The sequence below is a fragment of the Monopterus albus genome, unplaced genomic scaffold (genome assembly GCF_001952655.1).
Source record: "Monopterus albus unplaced genomic scaffold, M_albus_1.0 scaffold38.1, whole genome shotgun sequence".
Taxonomy (NCBI): Eukaryota; Metazoa; Chordata; class Actinopteri; order Synbranchiformes; family Synbranchidae; genus Monopterus; species Monopterus albus.
In genome coordinates this window covers 3,077,976-3,098,798 of record NW_018127918.1, presented here as the reverse complement: position 1 = coordinate 3,098,798, position 20,823 = coordinate 3,077,976, and the positions used below count along the sequence as shown (strand labels likewise).

Genomic DNA, 20,823 nt, shown 5'->3' with positions numbered 1-20,823 from the left:
GCTTAATGATTAATTAGATGGAACATTGTGGGTGTGGTGTATGAATGTTAACACCTTGTATTAATTCTTTAGTATGTTACTTGTGTGGTGTAGAAGATAATTATTTAAGAATGTAATTATGTAAGAATGTTAACACTCTGTTATAATTTTTTTAGTATATTACTTGTGTGGTGTAGAAGAGAATTAATTATGTAGAGCTACTGCTTGCAAACCAATGATGGTAAGATGATGTCATGGGGTAGGACTGGATAAGTCTGACTTCTTCCTACTCCATTCAAGCATGTACTAGGTATAAGCAAATTGATATTGGATTAGCATTTGTTGGATATGTGTATAATTATGTGTGTTGACATATCAACTGTCTTTACATTCTTGAAAGAATAAATCAAATCAAATCAAATCAAATCAAATCAAGTTGTCTTAATTTACACTGTAAAGTGCCAGAGGGTGAACAATGGCCTCGTCCCCACCCAACACTCATTGAACTATTTACAATACAATACACAAAACTAATCAAAAAAAACAACACACCACAAAATAAAACAACACACAAACTCAGTAGGTGTTCACTGGTACCCAGTATGTCATGTCTTTGACAGCCAGTATTTCCCACTGTTGCTATGACAGCAACTCAACAGAATGGCAGGCCAAAGCATCAGCAATTAGTCAGTTGCAACAAGTTGCTGCCTGATTTCAGCACCACAGAGAGAGCTCTTACAGAGTTCAAGCAAACACAGTCCACTTTGACATGTGGACTGGGGAGACCGGAATCGAACCACGAACCACTTTACCTCCTGAACACAGCCACCCCCACTTGGACTTGTGAATAATGTTTTGAGAAGATTAAGAGTCTTTCAAAGACTGAAAAAATAAAATGGATAAACTTTAACTAGTACATCAAATTTCAAGTCAAAAGTGACAGCTTGAGCTCTCAGAAACAAAAACACAGTGCAGACAGTAAACTGAAGGGCAACACACCCTGACAGCATTTCTGCAGCATTCTAGACATCCATCAGTCATCTGTCTCAAATACGCTTGTATTTCTATCAGCTCTGAGAGGCTTGCATGTGTCATATGACAATACACAACCCCCTCTGCTTTCATTTTTAAATGAGCTTGCTCATTTTTTCCAGTTGTTCTGAACATGTCTTGCTGATCAGTAAAGGTCAGCAGAGTCAGTGCCAAGTCTTGGTGAATAGTTTTTTCTAAACTATTCTGGATGTTTGGGGCAGTATATTAGAAATATACATTCTCACACCATTGTTTAAATTTGATTAGCTAACCAGAAAATGTCTAGTATTTCAAAGAATCATTGCAGCCTGTTTTGAATCACAGAGCAAAAGACTAGAATCTTAAAACATCAATTCAATTCAGTTTTATTTGTATAGCACCAAATCACAATAAAACTCATCTCAGAGCACTCTGCACAGTAGGATTTAGATCTTACAGTATTATAAAGAAAGACCCAACAAATCTCCCTTGAGCAAGCGCTTGGCGACAGTGGGGAGGAAAAACTCCCTTTAATGGCAGAAACCTCTGACAGAAACCACACACACATCTCACACCAGAAAATCATCTGTATTCCTGTCACAGCCTTATGCTGAGCTTGAATCAGTAGTAAAGCCAGGCTGAGGCTACAAGCGACCTAAAGGTCAGGTTGTGTCCTCAGCCTGGCTGTGAGGCAGCACAGTCCTACAGCTAGGACCCTTTGTTGTGCTCTTGGAGAGCACTTGGTCAGATACAAGTACTGTAGGTTTTGTTGAGAAAAGAGCAGCCTATTAACCCAGTCAAGTGTGACTTGAAATAAAAAAAATAAAAATAAAAAAAGGGAGCCAGTGAATGAATTGTTCTGAAGGGATGCCATCCTGATAGGGTCCTCACTCTGCAGCCCCTAACAACTATTCAGCTCAGACATTCCCTGCAGTACCCACAGCAGCAGAGAAAAAGAATGAAAACCTCTGACTACCTTCTGGAAAATGTATGAAGCTGTGGAGATGTGGTTCAAGCAGTAGCCCATATCCATTCTATCTTGTAATGAAAATGAAAGAGGGGCGGGGGTGAATAAATAAAAATCTACTGACAGTGGGTGTGTATGTGGCAAGTGAGAGGCAAAGACTGAGCGGGCATCAGAAAAAAATGAAAAGGGAAGAACGAAACATACAGAGAAACTAAGAAAGACATGAGAGTGAGTAACATGAAGATGATTCATGGCCCTTGTACTCAGGTGGGGAGTCGAGCCAAAGACTGGGACAGAGATAGCTGTCCAGCGACATCCACAACACATCTGTCCACAGCTATGGCCACAAAACATGTTGTGGAATAAAACCATTGGTTTAAAAGGACATCTACACCTCTGAGTTTGCCATGCAGAGGGCATGAGGGTAAAAGGTAGAACTGGGATATAATAGAAACTTTACTAAAAGAGAAAGACTTACTGCAATTAGGATCAAATTCTTTTTATTTAGTTTATTTTTCTGTGTTGGGAACATGTTCACCCTTTTAGCCAATTTTTTTCTGATTCCCCCATTGGATCCATATATAACTAAGGCATGAAAAATAATATTTGAGATAGCCCACATAGTTTACTGAATAAATTGTGTTACTTGTGTTTTTGGCGATACTTGACCCATTAGCATTTTCTTATAGCATCCATTTTATTCTAACGCTGAAATAAATGTCAGATATTTTTATTTTCTCTTTTATGACCCATTGATTAAAAGACTTGCATATCTATTCACATGAATATTTTTATACTTACCTGAGGAAGACCTGCAGCAACGAGAAAGGTTCAAGATAAACTCAAGAGAGCTGTGACACCTGTGATTCCTTGCAACTTTGTGCACCCAACCATCCTATCCCAGCTCAAGTGTCGGTTTGAGACTTGAGACCCACTTTGTGGCTACACAGGTGCACGCAGTCTTGTTACCTTGTTTTTGTGCAACAGCTCTGTACAGATAACACTTGTCTTTTGATGTTTCTTCTGAAGCTGCACCTGTCTCTCTTATCTATCAATCCAACTTTTGATAGCAAAAATCATAATGCCATACAATTGGGTAGAAATTTGTCATATCTATGATGTAACTTGTTGTTACTACTTTGTCAGTCAGTGTCTTTGAGCGTGTATCAAAAGTTATTATTGTCTTACAGAGAAGTAAATGCAGCGCTTCCTCATCACTTACCCCGATCCGTGTCGTACAGGAAGACAAACTTGTTCCAGTCGTAGTGGTTGAGGATGGACAGGAGCGCCCCTCGGATGGATGGTCGGAGTTGCAGGGTGAACTGGCTTTCACCCTCGGTGGGAAAGCTGGGAGTGATGAGTGAGATGTGCAGAGCGCTGCAGAAAGATGTCAATGTGTGGACTGAGCGCTTGTCATAGAGGCCGAAGATGGCGAAGACACCACGGGAATACTGGGAGCAAACTGAGGAAGAAAGTAACAAGAATATAATTAACAATATACAGCAGACAAAAGACAGACAAGACAGGGAATAGGGGAGAAGAGGAAAAAATGGCATTTTTTATGAAACTGTTTAAAATTATCTCAAGGGATTTATATGGTTTGAAAGTAGGCCAGGGAGGCCACCTCGACTCTTCAGTATCACAAGCACCTATTATTTCTCTGAAGCCATTTATCTAATCAGCTCGCATCCTGTGCTTAATCCCAAACCAGCCAGTTGTTTTGCTCCTTCTATGTCTTCCTCAAAATTATTTAAAACTTGCTGCTTGTATCTCTGCAGTTTACAGTATGGAACATTGAAGGGTTTGTTTCTCAGATACTTTCTGCTGCCTCATGCAGATAGAAATAGTAGGATTGCAGGCCAAAAACTGCTTGAGCAATGAATACTTAGCACTAGGACTGTAGATGAAATAACAAAGCATTATTCCACTGATTACCATGTTAAACCATTTCAAGAGAACTGCTGACTGAGGTAAACAGATCAAAATCAAAAACATCCCAGTAGGTGTGTAACTTTGCCAAAACAATGTCATATCCACATTTTTCTCTGGACCCCTGCCCACTCAGACCCGTGATGATATGTTTAGCCGGATGTCGTCATTCAGCCGCTGGTTGCGAGACTTTAGATTACATGTTAACTTTTCATTTGCATTTAGTCTACACAAGCTGTGCTGTACACACACAGTGTGTCCTGCTTAAGGAGATCTCATCATAGAAAGGTTTGGCTATGTACATGAGTGGTACCATAATTGCCCACTTCTTAAACATACACACACTGAATCAAAACAGAAATGGAAGATAATGAGCATCCTCTGCCAGCTTCTGGGTAAGGTGAGAATCAGAGCAAGCAGCACACTGAAGGAAGAGCTCAAGATGATCCTGCTAGTAAGAGCAAATGGGGGGTGGGCAAGCACTGACAAACCCACTGTTTCCAAGCAGAGTGCAGTACTCTACCGTAGAAACAGAGAGAGTCAACATCTTTTCTGATCTGCCCTGTAGCTCCCTCCCTCAGTGAGATGAACAAGACAACAGAGAGACAGAGAAAACACAGCCATGCTTCTTCTGTTGTACACACAATTAAGGTACGTGGAGGTGCGGGGAACTACAGCTGTGAAGAAAAGATGACATGTCAAGACTGTACCGTAGTGGGATTTGTCATGTTTTCCCCATTTCATGATTAAAGTCAGTCTCACCAGAAAGAGACTGAGTTGAACCTGTGTACTGTTTAAAGTCCAAGTGAAGGTATGTTTTTACAATAATAAAATATTTCTAAATGTCCTGGTTTTGTACTGAACAGGAAGAAAAAAAGGTATTTGGGTATACAATACATCAGAGATGCTCTGTTTGACCTACTAGTGCTGTTAAGTAACTTTAAAAAGCAAGTACACGCAGCATCTTTTTTAGTAGTGTGGAATAATGAACGTAGCATTTAGCTTACAAATGCTGACCTTTGCAGCCTGATGAGCTACAGTTGACTAGATAAATTGCTATCTAGCTTACAGGCTGATATTTGTAGTGCTGTTTTCCAGGACAGATGTTTGTTTGAGGTCATTCGGCATGCCAAGGTGCAGAATAATGTCTGTATGGCTGTTACTCAAAGTCCCCACCATCAGTAACAAAACAGTGATGTTTCTGTCCAAATAGTGTATGTTTAAAATCTGCTGACTTGACTTGCAATCTAAAAAAAGAGGTGTAGGCTATTCTGACAGAAATACAGCAGGATTCTGATTATTGCATAGAGAGGAAAACAAACATTTTAATAATGACTCAATTTTTTGCAAAAGAGACAACAGGTTGTTTACAAAGAAGATCTGTATGTTGAATTAAAAAGAAAACAACATTTTAGTTGGCCTTAAGCATCAGTTATATACTGTAGCTTCAACATAGCAATACAATGTCAAACACCTGCTGTCATTTGCACATATTGCCAAACCTGCTCCCTGAAGACCAAAAAGTGATATAAATATTTACCATGAGTGTCTTTGTGCATTCATATGGCGGTATGGAGGCTCTCGAGAGAAGCACAGCAGTGTGTGTCCACTCAACTGAGAAAAGAGTCCAGAGGTTGGAAAATCCACACAGCCCCCTGATGTCCCCCCTCAAAGGATAGGATGACACACACTTCCCTGAATCCTTATATGTCAGCCCACACCCACACTGTCCATATACTGCATTATTTACTGGGTTATACAGTACACTGGGTAGAAACACCAGTTTGAATAACAAGACATCATCAATATGCATGTAAGGGGACCTGCTGGTCTGAGCTGAGACCCTGAAAGCTTTGCTCAAACTCTGTCTCCCTCTGCAGTGTTTGTCTCTAATTACTACCTGTTTTCATACCTCTAGTGATTAACTTGGGATTGAAACTGATTATACAACTACATACTACTACAACCCATAATAATTAATTGCAACTACTGCTACCATGTCTCAAAATGTTACCATCTCACATAAAGACATGACACATTCATCTGCTATATGGAGACACTAAGCAATGAGATGGACTATGACAGTATTGGAAGCAGTTCATCTCAGGCACACTCGTGGTCACATTTATAGCACATAAAAGCTCTGAGACAAAGGACAGCACATAACTGAAAGCAATAACCGAGATCTTCATATATCAATTTCGGGTGTTATATTTCCAGTTTTTCTTAAATGTTGCTCATATATTTTTAGGGGAGTAAATGTATTCTGTGTACAGTTCATGTGTTTGAACTGATTAAATGTTGGTGGTCAAAGGTCAAAGGTCAAGGTCAGTGACGTCACCTCTGTTCCATTCCTGTGAGTCTGACTGATTGGCAGAGGCATAGAACCATGACGCTGTAATTTTAGTTTACAGTAAGCCTGAACTCCTTTCAGGGAAGGCACCGATTGCAACAGAGACAATGTGAATACTTTGTTTCTTTACACCTGCAGTCCTGGGACGACAACACATCCAAGAGGCCCACTGTGTACAAAGCCTCAGTGCTTCTGGGTTGTAAGATGTGTGGAGTAATTAAAAGAAAGATTTTTCTAGCCACAAAACCTTGCATAAACATCAATAAAAACTTCAGATTTGAAAATCCCCAAGTAGCCCTGTCCATTTGGCTACCTTTAAAAACCTCTGATGCTGAAATATTCCGTAAAGCTAAGGATTGCTTCAAGGTCACATTTTCACAGGAGCTGCCAGTGAGACCATGCTGCCCAGAGAGGCTCTGGCAGAGTGGACAGTACAGTACTATAGTGCATGCCAAATGGAAAATGATGTGTTACAGTATCCGTTTCATTAAAAACAGAATGCCTTAGCAGTGAAGGAGGAATCAAAACCTTCAGTACACAGCTTACAGTGTGCTCCACGCCTGCTCACTAGTGGGCTTGTTCTGCATCTTTCACTGTCACCAACTCTGTAGCTCCTCTTAAGAAAGCCTTTTGAGTTCACTGTTTTGGATTAAAGGCCTGCAAACTTAGGGTTTGCGCTCATCAACCTTGTTACAAAATTAGCAAATACAGTAGCTTGTCAATATATTTCACTGCTACAGAGCTAGATATTTCCATTAGGAGGCAGTTGAGTTCAAAACAAATAAGGACAGTGAATATTGGACTTGCAGTTATAAAAAGTAAATTTTATTTTGGTCTTCTGGATGTATCAACAGGAAGTTGTTTGCTACGAAACCTTCTTGCTGTGTTAGTGCTGTGTTTAGAGTTTAGTCTGCAGCCTCTAAGCGGACAGAATAACAAACACTAAATTACTGCAGCTTTAATAATGAACATACGATTTGCATGTTTGGTCAGTTACAATATCACTGACACTAAGCACCCAGACAGTTCTGAGCATCCTTTTTCCTGAGCTAAATTAGTTTAAATTAGTCAGATACACCCAGTCACTTGCTGAATCCATAGATCTGGACTTCTCTGGACCTCAGACTGACCACAGGGGAGCAAAACTTTATGACTTTCAGTGACTTTGCACTGGATGCAGACTTCACAAGACTATTCCTATGTTAATTAATTTAACTGATATTGGCAGTGCAGTGCCAAGTCAAAATGAAAACCTTAACAGGCATGGAGGAAGGGTTGTCCATAAAATACAGGGAATTCAGGAAAGAACCACTGAGTCAGTGGGGTGATACCATTTCAAATCCAACAGTTCCTCTCTTATGATTTTCATAGACAAGAAAACAAGGAAATCAGAAAAAAGAGAGCATGGAAAAATGTGAAAAGCATAATTAAATATGTGCAACTGACTGGATCTAATGGTAAAAACACAAACTTTTTAAGCATTTACCTCAGTGTAAATAAAATTCATTGAGCTATTTAATCACACAGTGCCATTCCACTTTCTGTTAGTTGGGTTTGCAGCTTAGCTTCAATGTCTTCCTCAAAAAATGTCACATTGACTTGTACTCAGTCTGACATTTGACATTTCCCACATGTGTTTTGAGGCATGCAAAATCACAGAGATTCAGAGCAGGATTACTCCAGTGCAACGAGACAGCAGAGGCCAATAGTAGCAAATCCATATGAGTCAAGCTGTATCAGTCAGAGTTTGCTTTGTATGACCTAGCAGTAGTGTTGACAGTGAGTGGGTGGCCGCTAGGCACAGGCCAGTCTCCTGGACTGGTCTCTTTAGTGCCACACCAGCAGTGACCCTGAAACAGCATCTGTTGGCCTCACACTCCACTGCACAACCAGGTCAGAGCACACACTCACTGCAGCTCATTCTGATCAATGGGTCAGACATTGCACGCGTGACACAGTAACAGAGTAATGCAACTGAAGCTTTCCTGTTATTTTTACATAACACTCATCTGAAGTCATATCACATCCTCATTTGTAGCAAAAATAAACCTCATGTGGCTGAAGTGCTACTTCTGTCTGAATAACCTGAAACTTAGCAATCAACTTCAGCTGACCTTTGACCTAAGGTAAAATAAGTTTTCCTAATGACCAGCAGGACTTTGGGCAGCTAAACTGCTTTGTCACCAGTGATCTGTGAAAACAGTGAATGGTTGGATATGGTCTAGTGCCAGTGACGCACTTTTCCCTCAGTCTCCCAGGTATGAGGCCCTACCTGATGATGACTGCCCCCAACCTCTGCCCTGACAATATATTGACCTCGACTGCACAGAACAAACCTCCATTATTTACCACTTGTTTTAGAGCAAAAACATATGATGCTTGCTGCAGGGGAGTCTGTCCACTGGATTTTGAGTTATAGCAAATCATCCAAACCTGTTTAAATCACTTTAAGTTTAGGGAGAAAGTGGAATAGTGAATAATGAACTGGTGAACAACAATTTTAAGTATATTTACTCTGCTTCATTTATGACTTCCTGGATTTCTCCTTCTGAAACTTGTCAACATCCATCAACCTTTTCAAACCTTAGTGCTACATCACTTGTAACTAACTAAATAGGAAACAGCGCATATGTATTTTCTTAACTGTTAAAAGTTATCAGTAATCCTAATAATACAGTATAGCAACATTTCAAAGGATGGAATATTATGTATTTGAGATTCAGACAAAAATATTGATCTGATAGCTGGAATTACTGTGACAAACCATTTATGGTGTTTTTTTTTTGTCATCATTAGCCTCTGCAATATGTATAGTCGTTGTAAGACATCTTCATTGACTCACATAGAAGCAGGCAACATGAGTGGAGGTTTTCTACAAAAGGGACGGAAATGAAGCCCTTTTGTGGTCGTAATAGTTTCAACAAAGTGACAGTCAATACAGGTATCTTGTCTGAGCAGCGCAGATGAAAAGAAACCATCACTATTTTTCAGACCATACAGTGCTCATGCTGGGCAGGCAGCCATTTTGGACAGGATCACAGCAGCAAGCAATCATTCAAGCAGGCAATTCCCTCTTTCAATTCAACACCTCTATTGACCTGACTGCTGTCAGACACGGTATAGAGGCTTCAGTGAAATCCGCTATTCATTTACTTAAAGGTTTAATTACTTGGTTGAACAGGTTCCTGTGGTGTTAGATGGACAACGAAGACGTGAAAGTGGCAAATAAACATCATCGTAGCTGGCTGATCATATTTAAACTGGTGCCATTTCTGTGGTAACATTCAATGACTGTACTATAGAACTTCAAAATCCACCCATCAAGAAGATCACCTAACATCGTTTTAAAATATGAAAGAGTACTCATTAACAAAAGCTTTAAAATCTTATCTTTATACTTTCTAAATGACTTTGGTGATTCCTTAACTTTCATCAAGCACCATCATCGGGTCAATGTTTTAGTTTGTCCAATAAATTGGTTCATGATCAAACACATGCCTCAGTGAGTGACATCTCCCACCAGCCTCAGCTTGGTTTCTAGTGCCAATTAGCAGATTAAATTGTACAGTGGATAAGTACAGTTCCCAGGAATACCATTGATGTAGAGTAATAAAGTATTCAGTTTATTTTTTGCATAAATGGGAGAAGACTCAGTAAGGGTGCACAGTCTACTAAACCATCAAAATACAAACAAAGGAAGAGGAAGAACTCATTCAAAAATATGTTCCAATGTTAAGAAATACTTTTTTAAAAAGAGTTCTGGATTTGCAGCAAAATGTATTCTCATTTCTTGGTCCATTGCATGACTTTCTCCCAAATATCCTACTTCCAGGACTTAATGGGATTTAATGTAACCCCATTTGTGGGGATAAACACAGAACAGCAACTACAAAAGCTTTCATTAACTGGCTCTGGATGAAATCAGTAATGTGTTAAACCACCAGGTAACAGCAGCAATGCAGTACAGCACAGTATGTGAAAATATCAAAACTATACAATGCCACTCTGTATGATACATTCAAATCATGTCTTCTGCTGCTCTTCAGTTAAACCTGGCACCTCACAGCACACTGTCGCCTTCTTTCATTGTGTGTGTGTGTGTGTGTGTGTGTGTGTCAGACTGAATACGGCATTTCTGCCATGTGCTTGTGTGTATTCAAGTGTATGTTGCGTGCATGTATGAATTTGTGCGTACAGTACGACTCCTGCTTTGGCATTAGGTACACGCACACAGAGCAACACTAGACATCACTGCAGCACATTTCCACATCATGTATGGGTGCTGCTAGCAGACCACGTCTGCCTACACCTACACACACACACCTGCTTCTACATGCATGTGCACATGAACACACACATGCACTGTGCAGTGGCATATTCTGTGTGCTTGTCATTGTCTCCCACCATGGATTAAAGTGTGGTGATGCAGGGTGGGAGGGGAGATGAAGCTTTGCTCTGCACATCATTTACACACTCCTCTTCCTCCACCCCACCATTTCATCTAGTCATAAAATCAGGCAGCCTGAGGTTGAATACTAAAAGAATTAGAGGTAGTCTTGTGAGTAACTATGTGTACATGCACACATACACACAGAAGACTGGTTAAACTGTGTCCACCAGAATTTTAACAAATTAAATGCTTTCACATCTTTTAATTATACTTTGATAACAACATTTATTTACTATTTATTTACTTATTTTGTTTAAAAAGGACAAACATCTTAGACTAAGTCATAAATAATGAAAATAAATGTACAGCCAAACATGTGGAATCTATTGTCTTAAGTTCCATATGCTATAATTTCCTAAGGTACATAAAGATCCTAAGAATAATGCTTTTTGATCAAGTGTTGTCTGTAATAGCAGTAAGAGAGAACCAAATCCAAAACTGTCAATTTCCATTTTAAAACTTTGGTGTACAAGCAAATATCCTTTCAAAATGATATCAAAGCTCTTTTGAACCAGTTAAATAATGTACCCTAAAGGAAAAATAGTGAATGTCGACACCTTTTATACTTGTGTTCCAACTTCTCAGGTAATACAAGCAATTGCCATAGCGTTGTTTCTCAAACTCTACATGTACGTCATTCTCAAACATTTGTTAATCTGGTTGTGGCTTATGTATATAGCTTACTTTATGCCATCTAAAAAAGGACTAATGGCATTTGCATCCTCCTCTGTCTTATAGCTAACCCTCCTTCCAAGGCCAGCTGGTTATATCTCTCCATGAACCTGATCATTCAAATTGGGATACTTCTTTTGAATGCATCTTTAGATGGACATTGTGCTCAATGTCTGATGAAATGTGTAGCATCTATGTTTTGATGGCGCACCACCTTTTTTCACCTTGTCAGTGTTTTGCTTTTTGAGTTTGAGCACCTAGTTAAAATGCACGCATTTCATTTTTTGCAAAACATGCGTATCTCTGTTGAATCCTTTCGGAGAGCCTCATTACATCTCTGCAGTAAATATATGCCATCAAACAAACTGCATCATACCAGAGGCATAAGATACTGGCTAAATGTTAGTATATCTTATCTTATATCTTAGTATATCTGTGCATAAAACCACAAAATCAGAAACTTTAGTGGAGCTACCCAATTACATTAAGTGCATTCAAGCTATACTTTTATGAACGGAGAGGGAAGAGTTCCAAGTAATAAAACATGAGAAACCAACAAATATAAGAGCTAATAATGTAGCAGAGACCCAGAGAAGAATCACAAGAGGCAGAAAGTGCAACAAACTGTGAATATTTTCAGTGCAAGCACCAAGGGATAGACTAAACTCCTTGTAAATCCTTAACACTTAGCATCCATAAAACATGAGCTAACCAAAGGGGAAAGAGAGAGAGAGAGAAGGAAAATTATTGCGAGATAACGGCCAATCAAACTGGACAGTTCCTATTAATATTCTTACACTGGTGGTGAAATTGAGGCTGTGGAGTAAAATGCATTCTTTGTGAAGTTAGAAATGAAGTGGACAGCAGAGCATCAGCACTAACTTATATTATAACCCCGTAACATGTGCAGCCATAAGTCTTTTTCACAGAGGGCATTTTGATTTGTCATAGCAGAAAAAGCACTGGTGTTGATAATAACATTAACTTTGGCGCTGTTCTATTCAGGTGTCCCAGTAAGCCATGACAAAGTGACAGAGAGCCATGCACAATACCAGGAGTGTGAGAGCAAAGCAGCAAAGCCAAATTCAGCTGTCATCAATTTTATCATTTACGCCCATGCTTTTACTATAACAGGTCATAACACCTTCTGAAAAAAAAAAAAAACTCTGACATTATATTGCTCTTTTTACAGCAAGAAGGGCAATTTTATAACTTAAAACTTAGAATAAAATAAAATGATGAAATTCTGAAAATCACAGTGTGTGTAGTGGGGGTACCCCCCAACTTGTGCTGGCTTTAGAAGTGCTCTGGATTCTCCATCAGTATGTGAACTCTACATATTTAATGTTTATCGTGAAGAAAATCTATAACAACCACAATGCTGTGACTTCCTCTTTTGTCTGTTCCACAAAGGTCCAGTGAGACCCGCTGTTGCTTATTTATTAATGGTTCACTTTTATTTTCTCTTCCAAATAAACTTGACTAACCAGAGGAGTTTTATCAATAACCTGTCTGATCACCTGAGTAGAGTCTTATTACAACCAATGCTACCAGAGCCAGTCCAAAAATAAACTGAATATGAGATAAACAGTAGCTTTTTGATAAATGTGAAATACCTAAGCTCTAACAAACAGTGCTGCCACACTTGGTAAGTGAAAGCACCAACCATAAATAGAGTTAGTTATTGAGTGTGGCCGATTGTGAAATACTAATTTATGCAGTCCTTTGTACATGACACATGCAATCAAACTAACAGTTTTTTAAAAGCAGGCCACATTTCAGCAGATAAGAATTTGATAGACAGATGGCTGCCAAATATTGACAGTGTGAAAAGCAGTCTATCATGTACTTGCGCCATGAGCTGGTGTCCCTCATATCTTCACACCAATAAATATCTCAGGCTGGATTCTTTCATCTGAACAAAATAAAAATCATTCTAAATAACAACTCTCAGTTAAAGCATCAAATGTTTAATGCAACATGTGTGTTACATTCATGGTAGAAGATTTACACTTTCACATGCATTCAGCATATAAGCACAGATTTAATTTAGAGAACTGTACTTTGACATCACACAGTAGCTGGAATAGCAACAGAAGTGCTGTAGAAAGCAGAGTGCAATGGAGGGAGGTAGCATAGTGGTCCTGTCTGTCTGTCTGTCCCATCCCATTTTCACTTGATTTATCAGATAATGTGTAAAATCTTAGTTAATGCACCTTTAAAGAATAATTCTGGCTATTACAAATCGGGCCTTATTTTTGTTGTTTTGGCCATTATTCTGATGGCATCAGTAATAAAATTGTACTCACCAAGATAATTGAGTTGGGTTAAGATCAATAAGAAAGGTAATTTATTTTTGGGACATTTGTCAATTTAACACCAGCTATTCTGCCCTTGATGGATGTTGGTCAGTTCATCCATCACTAAAGCTCTTTGTTTATTGTTTTAAACAGAGAATTGAAGTTTCTTTCTTTTTTCCTACCACTCCCCTCCTGAGGAAGTCACTCTTTAGTGTTGATTTATATAAACTGCTCAAAAATATTAAAGGAACACTTGATCATCACAGTATAAAACCATATCGGTTAAACCTCAGGGATATCGATCTGTCCATTTAGGAAGCACAAGTGATTGTGAATCAATTTCACCTGCTTTGGTGCAAAATGAAAGTGACAACAGGCCCAGTGGGGAGACAAACGCAAGACAACCCCCCAAAAAGTGAATGGGTTTGCATGTGATAGCCACAGACAGATGCTCTCTCCTCATCCTTCCTGACTAATTCTTCTCAAATTTTGTGTTTTGCTAGTGTCTTTGTCACTACTGGTAGCATGAGGCAGTACCTGCAGCCCAATTAGGTTTCACAGGCAGTCCAGTTACTCCAAGATTGTGCATCCATATAGGCTTAGGAAAGTGTTTTTATGATGCACAATGGTCCTTATTTACAGCCTACTGTACCTCCTCAAGTTGTTTCATCTTTATCTTTACAAGCCCATGAATACATATACAGTATACCTCGTGTTCTTGTCACTTTAAATATGATGCTTTATCAGCCTAAGTGGGCCCAATCCTCATGTGAAGCTGGAAGACACACACACACTAACACACACATTTATATACACTCAGTAAAATACAAAAATGCCCAAATGTGAACATGTCAGTGTGAAAACCAATAAGCTGCACTATGGCTCCCCTGACGATTACAACCTCTGCTGCCTCATATCTGTCATATCATAGCTGTGAGACATGCTTCTGCTCCACAGGTGACTTGGCCAATATAGCTCAGTGGTTCCCCCAATAGAGACATCACCAGTGTCACTGAACAGCTCATGTAGTCTATGGCACATACACACCTCTGTTTATGGTGCTGTATCTCAAATACATAAAAAAAAACTAAAGACTTTCAGAATTATATACTGCTTGTTCTTTAAGATAAGGTGTTTAATTTTGTCCAAGCAGTTGTGTTACAACATAATGGCATGAGTTCTTCATTCTATGAAACGTCAGCACTTACACAAATAACCAAGATGAAACTATTCTTTACACATCTATGATCCAGAGATGTTCAAATTTTGAGGCAAAGCAGACAGGAGACATGAGCTGCAAAATGAGCCAAAGTTTGCACTTCATCTTGAGTCACAACTCCCTATAATCTGAACACACGCATATATTACACACAATTTTAGATTCAATGTGACTTAAATGTCCAGACAATGTTGTTATCCCCATGTCTGTAGTGAATAAGAATTCATAAAAATTCAGAAAATAAAATGCTTCCATAACTCCAGAAATTGCCTAAGAATAATCACATTTTCTTCTTTCTTTGTATCCATGGCTACTGTGCAAACAGGAACATGAAATAACTAATCTGGCATACTTTTATTGGCATCAATTTGTCCAAATATAAACAAATATAACTTCAGCTTGCAGCCCACAGATGAATTGTCATGAACTTTGACAGAGACAATCAAGATCTCTGAAGGATGACGCTCAGTGACTTACTGTAAGTAACTATTACCATCAGCATGACAAAATGTCCAATTATGCAGTGAAATATGCCATTTTGCAGAAAGGGCACATCTTTCCATGTGTGTGTGTGAGACTGTATGAGCATGAGTATTGATGAAGCAGGACCTATATGTCTGTATATGTATTTAAAACTACTGCTGCTATTTCTGACTGAAAGTTATTTTCATCATTATTATTATTTTTATCATTAGCATTGTTTTATAATGGTAATTTTAATAAACAAAACAACCATGTACCTTAAGGTGTGTGGCCAGTGTTGAGTGCCATACAGTATAATGAAAAATAATGCCTTATTTAAGGCTCTTATCATGGGAACCAGTGTTGGAGTATGGGGCTTTGTTATCATGTTAGCTAATGGTTTATGACTCACTGGATGGTCAGAAAGCAGAGTTTGGGCCTGGGGGTAGAGCTGCACCATGAGGCGTCCCCCCATCCCACTCACCCAGGTGGCTACTGGTTTGCTGTCAGTCCTGGGGCCCAGCTCGGAGCTGCGCTGTGGGGCCCTGACTGGCTACCCATATTATCACTAATAGGATCGGTTGTAGGTCACAGCAGTGCACACATGAGCAGCCACATGTGTGCCCATACACTGGGACATCATGGGAAAAGGCTTTCAGACAGACGAAGCATGCTGGTTAAAACAGACACTCTGCTTCACTGATTTTTGAGACGGTGTATCCACACACATACACAGATATACAGAGAGACAAACACACACACCAACATGCATGCACACGCATACACACTGACAGAACTGGGAGATTCTTGGTCTGAGGACAACAGCTCTTTTTCAGCTGATGCTGTCAGATCCACTCTTTCTCAGAAATACAAGGGGGTGGCAAGAGTCAGGAAAAGAGGGACAAGAGGATAAAAAAGTTTCAGGGCAAAAAGGAGGACAGGACATAGAAAGAAGGCAACACTAAGAGAGATGTCTCAGTACCCATAACACACCAGAGTCGAGACACACTCATTACATTCCTTCTTCACTGCAGCTTCACGTCCCTTCTCCCTACATGATTTAACCTGCCTCCTCACTAAGTATTTCAATTACAGTATGTCCTATGCTACACTGTACTTCCATTCATGACAGTATTAGTCATGTTAATCCACCCAGGTGGTTCCTTCTTTCAAGGAATTAGAGAAACCTTCATTCAGAAGGTAAAAAGGACAAAAAAGAGTAGGACTGTGTTGATGGATTCATTTTTACATTGCTAGCTAGCGGCAGGGCTAAGGTGATATGGTTCAATCTTCCTATCAGTCCTTCTATTCAACACTTTGATGAGGATATTTCAAGGACTGCCATGAAATGAGGTATGGATATTCATCGTTGATGCCCTGAGGATCACACATTAATCTGGTTTTCATTAGGTCAACACTTTGTTCAGAAAAAAGGTTTCTGGAAAACTAATGTGCAGGATGTCCATAAAATTTACATCTATACTTTTGGACAGTTAATGACATTTTCTTTTGTCCCACCTTCAGGATAACATTTCTATTTTATAACAGTGATATCTCATAGTCAGTGTGTAGACTACTATGGCTGCTCTCATTAAGCCGTGTTTCCAGTTGCTTCAGGGCAGCTGTTTTAGACCTAAAAGCTTTGACAAACCTAGTGTAGACCATATGCCGAGCACTAAAGCGTAGACAGGTAAAGTAAGCAACTAGCTGTTGCGTGTAGTAGTGGAGCATTTCACTGCTAAAGAGTAAAATACTTTTTCTCAAGAGTTGGTGAAAGGAAAAAAAAAAACTGTGTATACGCATTGTGTGGTCAGAGACACGACTCCAGATGAAAGATAATATTGCTTGGCGTCAAGGTGTAAGAGTAGGAATTGTGCAAAAAAAGTTCTAACTTAAATAAGGGGAAAAAAGGTAATGTGTTTATTATTTAATATAATGATAGGTGATTACTGTGACAACATCATTTCACAAATTGAACTATGTCTGATTTTGAATTAAATATGAACAATAGATTTTCTTTATCAAGCCTCATGATAGAGTGAGAAAGAACCAGTGTGAATGAGAGGGAGAGATGGGGAGAGAGAGAGAGAGAGACAGGGAAGTGGAGATTGAGCGACTGCACTTGGAAAGCATGCTTCCATTTAAACACTGCCATAACTTGTAACCAGATGGGAGGTTAATGAGTAGATAGTCATGCCTGAGCATGATGCTTCTGTGTTGGGCCACACCACCAGAGAGCTCCAGCAGACCCAACAGGGAGTGGGTGTATGTATGTGTGAGGAGGGTTTACAGTATGTGTGTAATGACGGATTGAATGTTGATGCTAAAAACTGCGTCACTGGCACTGCCATATGGGTGTGGACACACAGACACACACTTAAGGGACATACAGGAACAACACGGTTACCAAGTTTTTAAGAGTAATTGTTTAAAGCCCAGGAAGGGCTATGAAAAAAACCTTCTCTCTTTTAAACTGACTACTGCTAAGCACTCTCACACGCAGCCACATCTCTCTTCTACTGTTATTATTGTGAAATATGCAGTAAAGGTAAACATCATACAATATTAAAAATCAAACCATGAATAACCCAGACCCAGACATGTTTTAAAGCACAAGTTCTCACCTTGAAACCAAGAGGCTGGTCACAGCGGTATGTACTGTATTGATTTCTAGTGTTAACATGTCTGTGCAGAGTCTCAGTCATCCAGGTCATAGTAAGCTGAAAAAAACTTAGAAAACATCAACTGGACTAGATTTCTAGGTTGAAGACGTTTCACCTCAGTGAAGTCAGTGATCTCAGTGCCTGACAGATTCCAATTACTGTACATTACCCCTGTGCATTGCAATGTGTCAAGATTAAGAGAAGTTTAAGGAAAGGCTCCATTACATGCTATCGTTACATCCATAATGTTGTATATATTCACCTGAACATGATGCAATCAAAGACCAAGAGACTGAGCATTGTCAAGAATCTTGCCAAACAGATTTAATTGAGAAAAAGTTAGTAACTGTAGGGATAATTACTTTCAGCTGGACATTTTACCAGAATACTCCTCTCAGTTCCAAACCAGAGACTGTGCTGTGTATATCACCATCTGTTATCCCCTGTGTTTTGTGTTTTCTCTCTTTTCCTTTTCTTCAGCTTTCTCTCCTCTCAGCTGACTCTGAATTTGTCTATTCCCAGCAGCCCATTCCTGTCTGCACTCAGGATTTGTTCAGTTACTAATACAGTCTCTTTTTCACTATGGACAAGAGCTGACATGGTGGTGGTTAATTCTGGTCTTTTGGTCTCGCTCCTCCTCCTGCTACTGTTACACAGCTCAGTCAATTTGATTCAACCTGTGTGTTTAATTGCTTTCTACTTCCAGGAAACCTTCCTGCTTGACCAGAGCGTCATGGTTGGGGTGAGGCCAATAATGTACTACTGTGGTATATCATTTGGGGCAGAATTCTGCGCTTTGCTTTCACACAAAATAATCCACTTCCATAAAATCGTCCAAAGCATGACAGTTAATGAGCACTCTAAACTGTCTGTCAAGACAGTCCTGTTGCACCTACAGTCAAAAGTAATAATTAGTTAGTTACCCAAAATACCAAAACAGTCAATACTGTGTGATCAAATTTGCATAGTTAGGCTCCAATGCAGATGCAGTTGAGCATTACACACTGTTGGTCAGAAAAGCCTGGCACATTATCTAAATTTACAATGTGAATGTTGTCAAAACATAATGATTGCTAACTGTGGGTACAGTTCATTGTGCCTCATTTGTGAGTTTGAACGTTTGGAGGATTGCTAGCATACTGGTGGGCCTCCCAAGCCGGACATCAGTAAGCTTTTCCACTGAGGAAACAGATCTGCTTGTGTGCACGATGAAGGCACATGATCACTAATCAAAATGGTATTTATTATAAATACATATATATTGATGTACATAACACCCAAAGAACACAATGTCACCTTTCCATTTTTTAAGTTTTGCATGTCCTGCGCGTCATGTCCCAGGCTATAACAAGCACAGTGCAAGAGCATTGTGCACGTAATTCTAGACACGTGTAACAACATGGTCAAAGCGCCCATTAAGTAGCAATGATGATTTGACTGTTGACCACAGACCTGGCTTTTGTGGGCCAGTGGTACAGTCACTTTGTGCACGCTCATATTACCAGCACACCCAAAATTTTCCTGGACACACCCCATTTTCATTCGGACACACCTCCCAGCACGAAGTTGAGAGACTACTGCTTGGTAAAAAAAAGCAACGTGAGGTGTGTGTAATGATAATAATGTGTGTAATTGTGCAGGTAGGAAATTAGGTAACACAGACACACTACCCACGATGCACGCCATGTGTTTGCTGCAAGATAGGGCCCATAATGTCAATGCCCCTACATGTTTGTCTCACGCCTGTATCAGACGACTGGCTCAGTGCATTGATACTGACGTTCTGCAGAGCTCATGTGTTTTCACTGTAGAGGTCAGAACAGGTTAAATGAAAGTCAGCAAGGTTTCAGGTAAAGCAAAAGTCTGTCGGCAGATAATATTTATGCAAACATCATTAAAATGTAAAGTAACTTCAAGTATAAAAGAAAAAAAGATTTTGATGTCCCTTTGGAATCACTAAAAACAGACCGACTTGACCAGCGAGAGTACAACAACCTTTGATGGCTGTTTGTATTGTAATGTGTTCATCAACCGATTATCCATGGAGAAGACAGTAATGGTGTGAATTTGTTTTGACATAACAGCATCTCTTCATTTCCAGCTTGAACAAATTACTGCACTTCACATGCAGTTGCAGCTACCAGCAGCCCTTTACTGCTGTGATGCACCTGCAAACTGTCACTGAAACCGAGACAGAGAGTCTGTTGTGAGTGTCAGCAGGTGAGCTCGCTGTCATTGCAGATATCATTAATTAAAACTGCTGGCTGCTGTTTATTTGTTCAGCTGTGTTATTCACTTAGAATGTGGTACACTCTGACAGTTTCTGTACCTGGGGGAAGGACAACAGACAGTACTGAAAACTGAGGATATGAATTTTCCTGCAGATTTAACAATTTAAAGTGACATCATGAAAAATGATCCTGATCCTGTGGACTGACTTGAAAGGACCCTTGCGAGTAATTCACATATCTGAATCTGAACCTTCTGTACATCTGAAGATGTGCTGTATTTTAATATGTGAGCACTTTTGTCTCTGTATTTGTAGGTTTTTTTAATTTCCCTGCAGAGGTCATTAAAATTTCTTCATTTTTCTTAAGGTCGTAGAATAAACACAAACTGGATTTGGTCCAACATCAAGCTCCACACACTAACAACACAACTTTATTCCCCACTGCAACCTATCCACATCACTGAGAAGCCCTGTAGGTGCAGGTGTGGGTGTTTACATTTTATATGAGGCTGGTGTCAAACCACATTAGAAAATCTCTCCTCTCTTCCTCCTCCAGTCCCTGTGGAGCAAATTTCCTGTACTGCATTT

The 20,823-nt window shown here is 39.6% G+C and overlaps 2 protein-coding genes across 9 annotated transcripts in view; both read right to left on the bottom strand.

Moving 5' to 3' along the window:
- The window catches only part of LOC109959351 (N-acetyltransferase 9-like), a 561,041-nt gene that overhangs the window by 59,467 nt on the left and 480,751 nt on the right, over positions 1-20,823 (bottom strand). The gene's annotated exons all lie outside the window — the stretch shown is intronic.
- The window catches only part of gria4b (glutamate receptor, ionotropic, AMPA 4b), an 84,803-nt gene that overhangs the window by 48,874 nt on the left and 15,106 nt on the right, over positions 1-20,823 (bottom strand). For 7 of the 8 annotated variants that reach the window (XR_002274824.1, XR_002274825.1, XM_020598580.1 and 4 more), the window contains exon 3: positions 3,180-3,419. Coding sequence is in view for 5 of the 8 variants with exons in the window: in XM_020598580.1 (XP_020454236.1) it covers positions 3,180-3,419 (240 nt within the window). In the remaining 3 variants the exon portion in view is untranslated. Of the gene's footprint in view, positions 1-3,179; positions 3,420-5,426; positions 5,591-20,823 lie in introns of those variants that run through there. The other variant, XR_002274826.1, reaches the window with a different exon arrangement.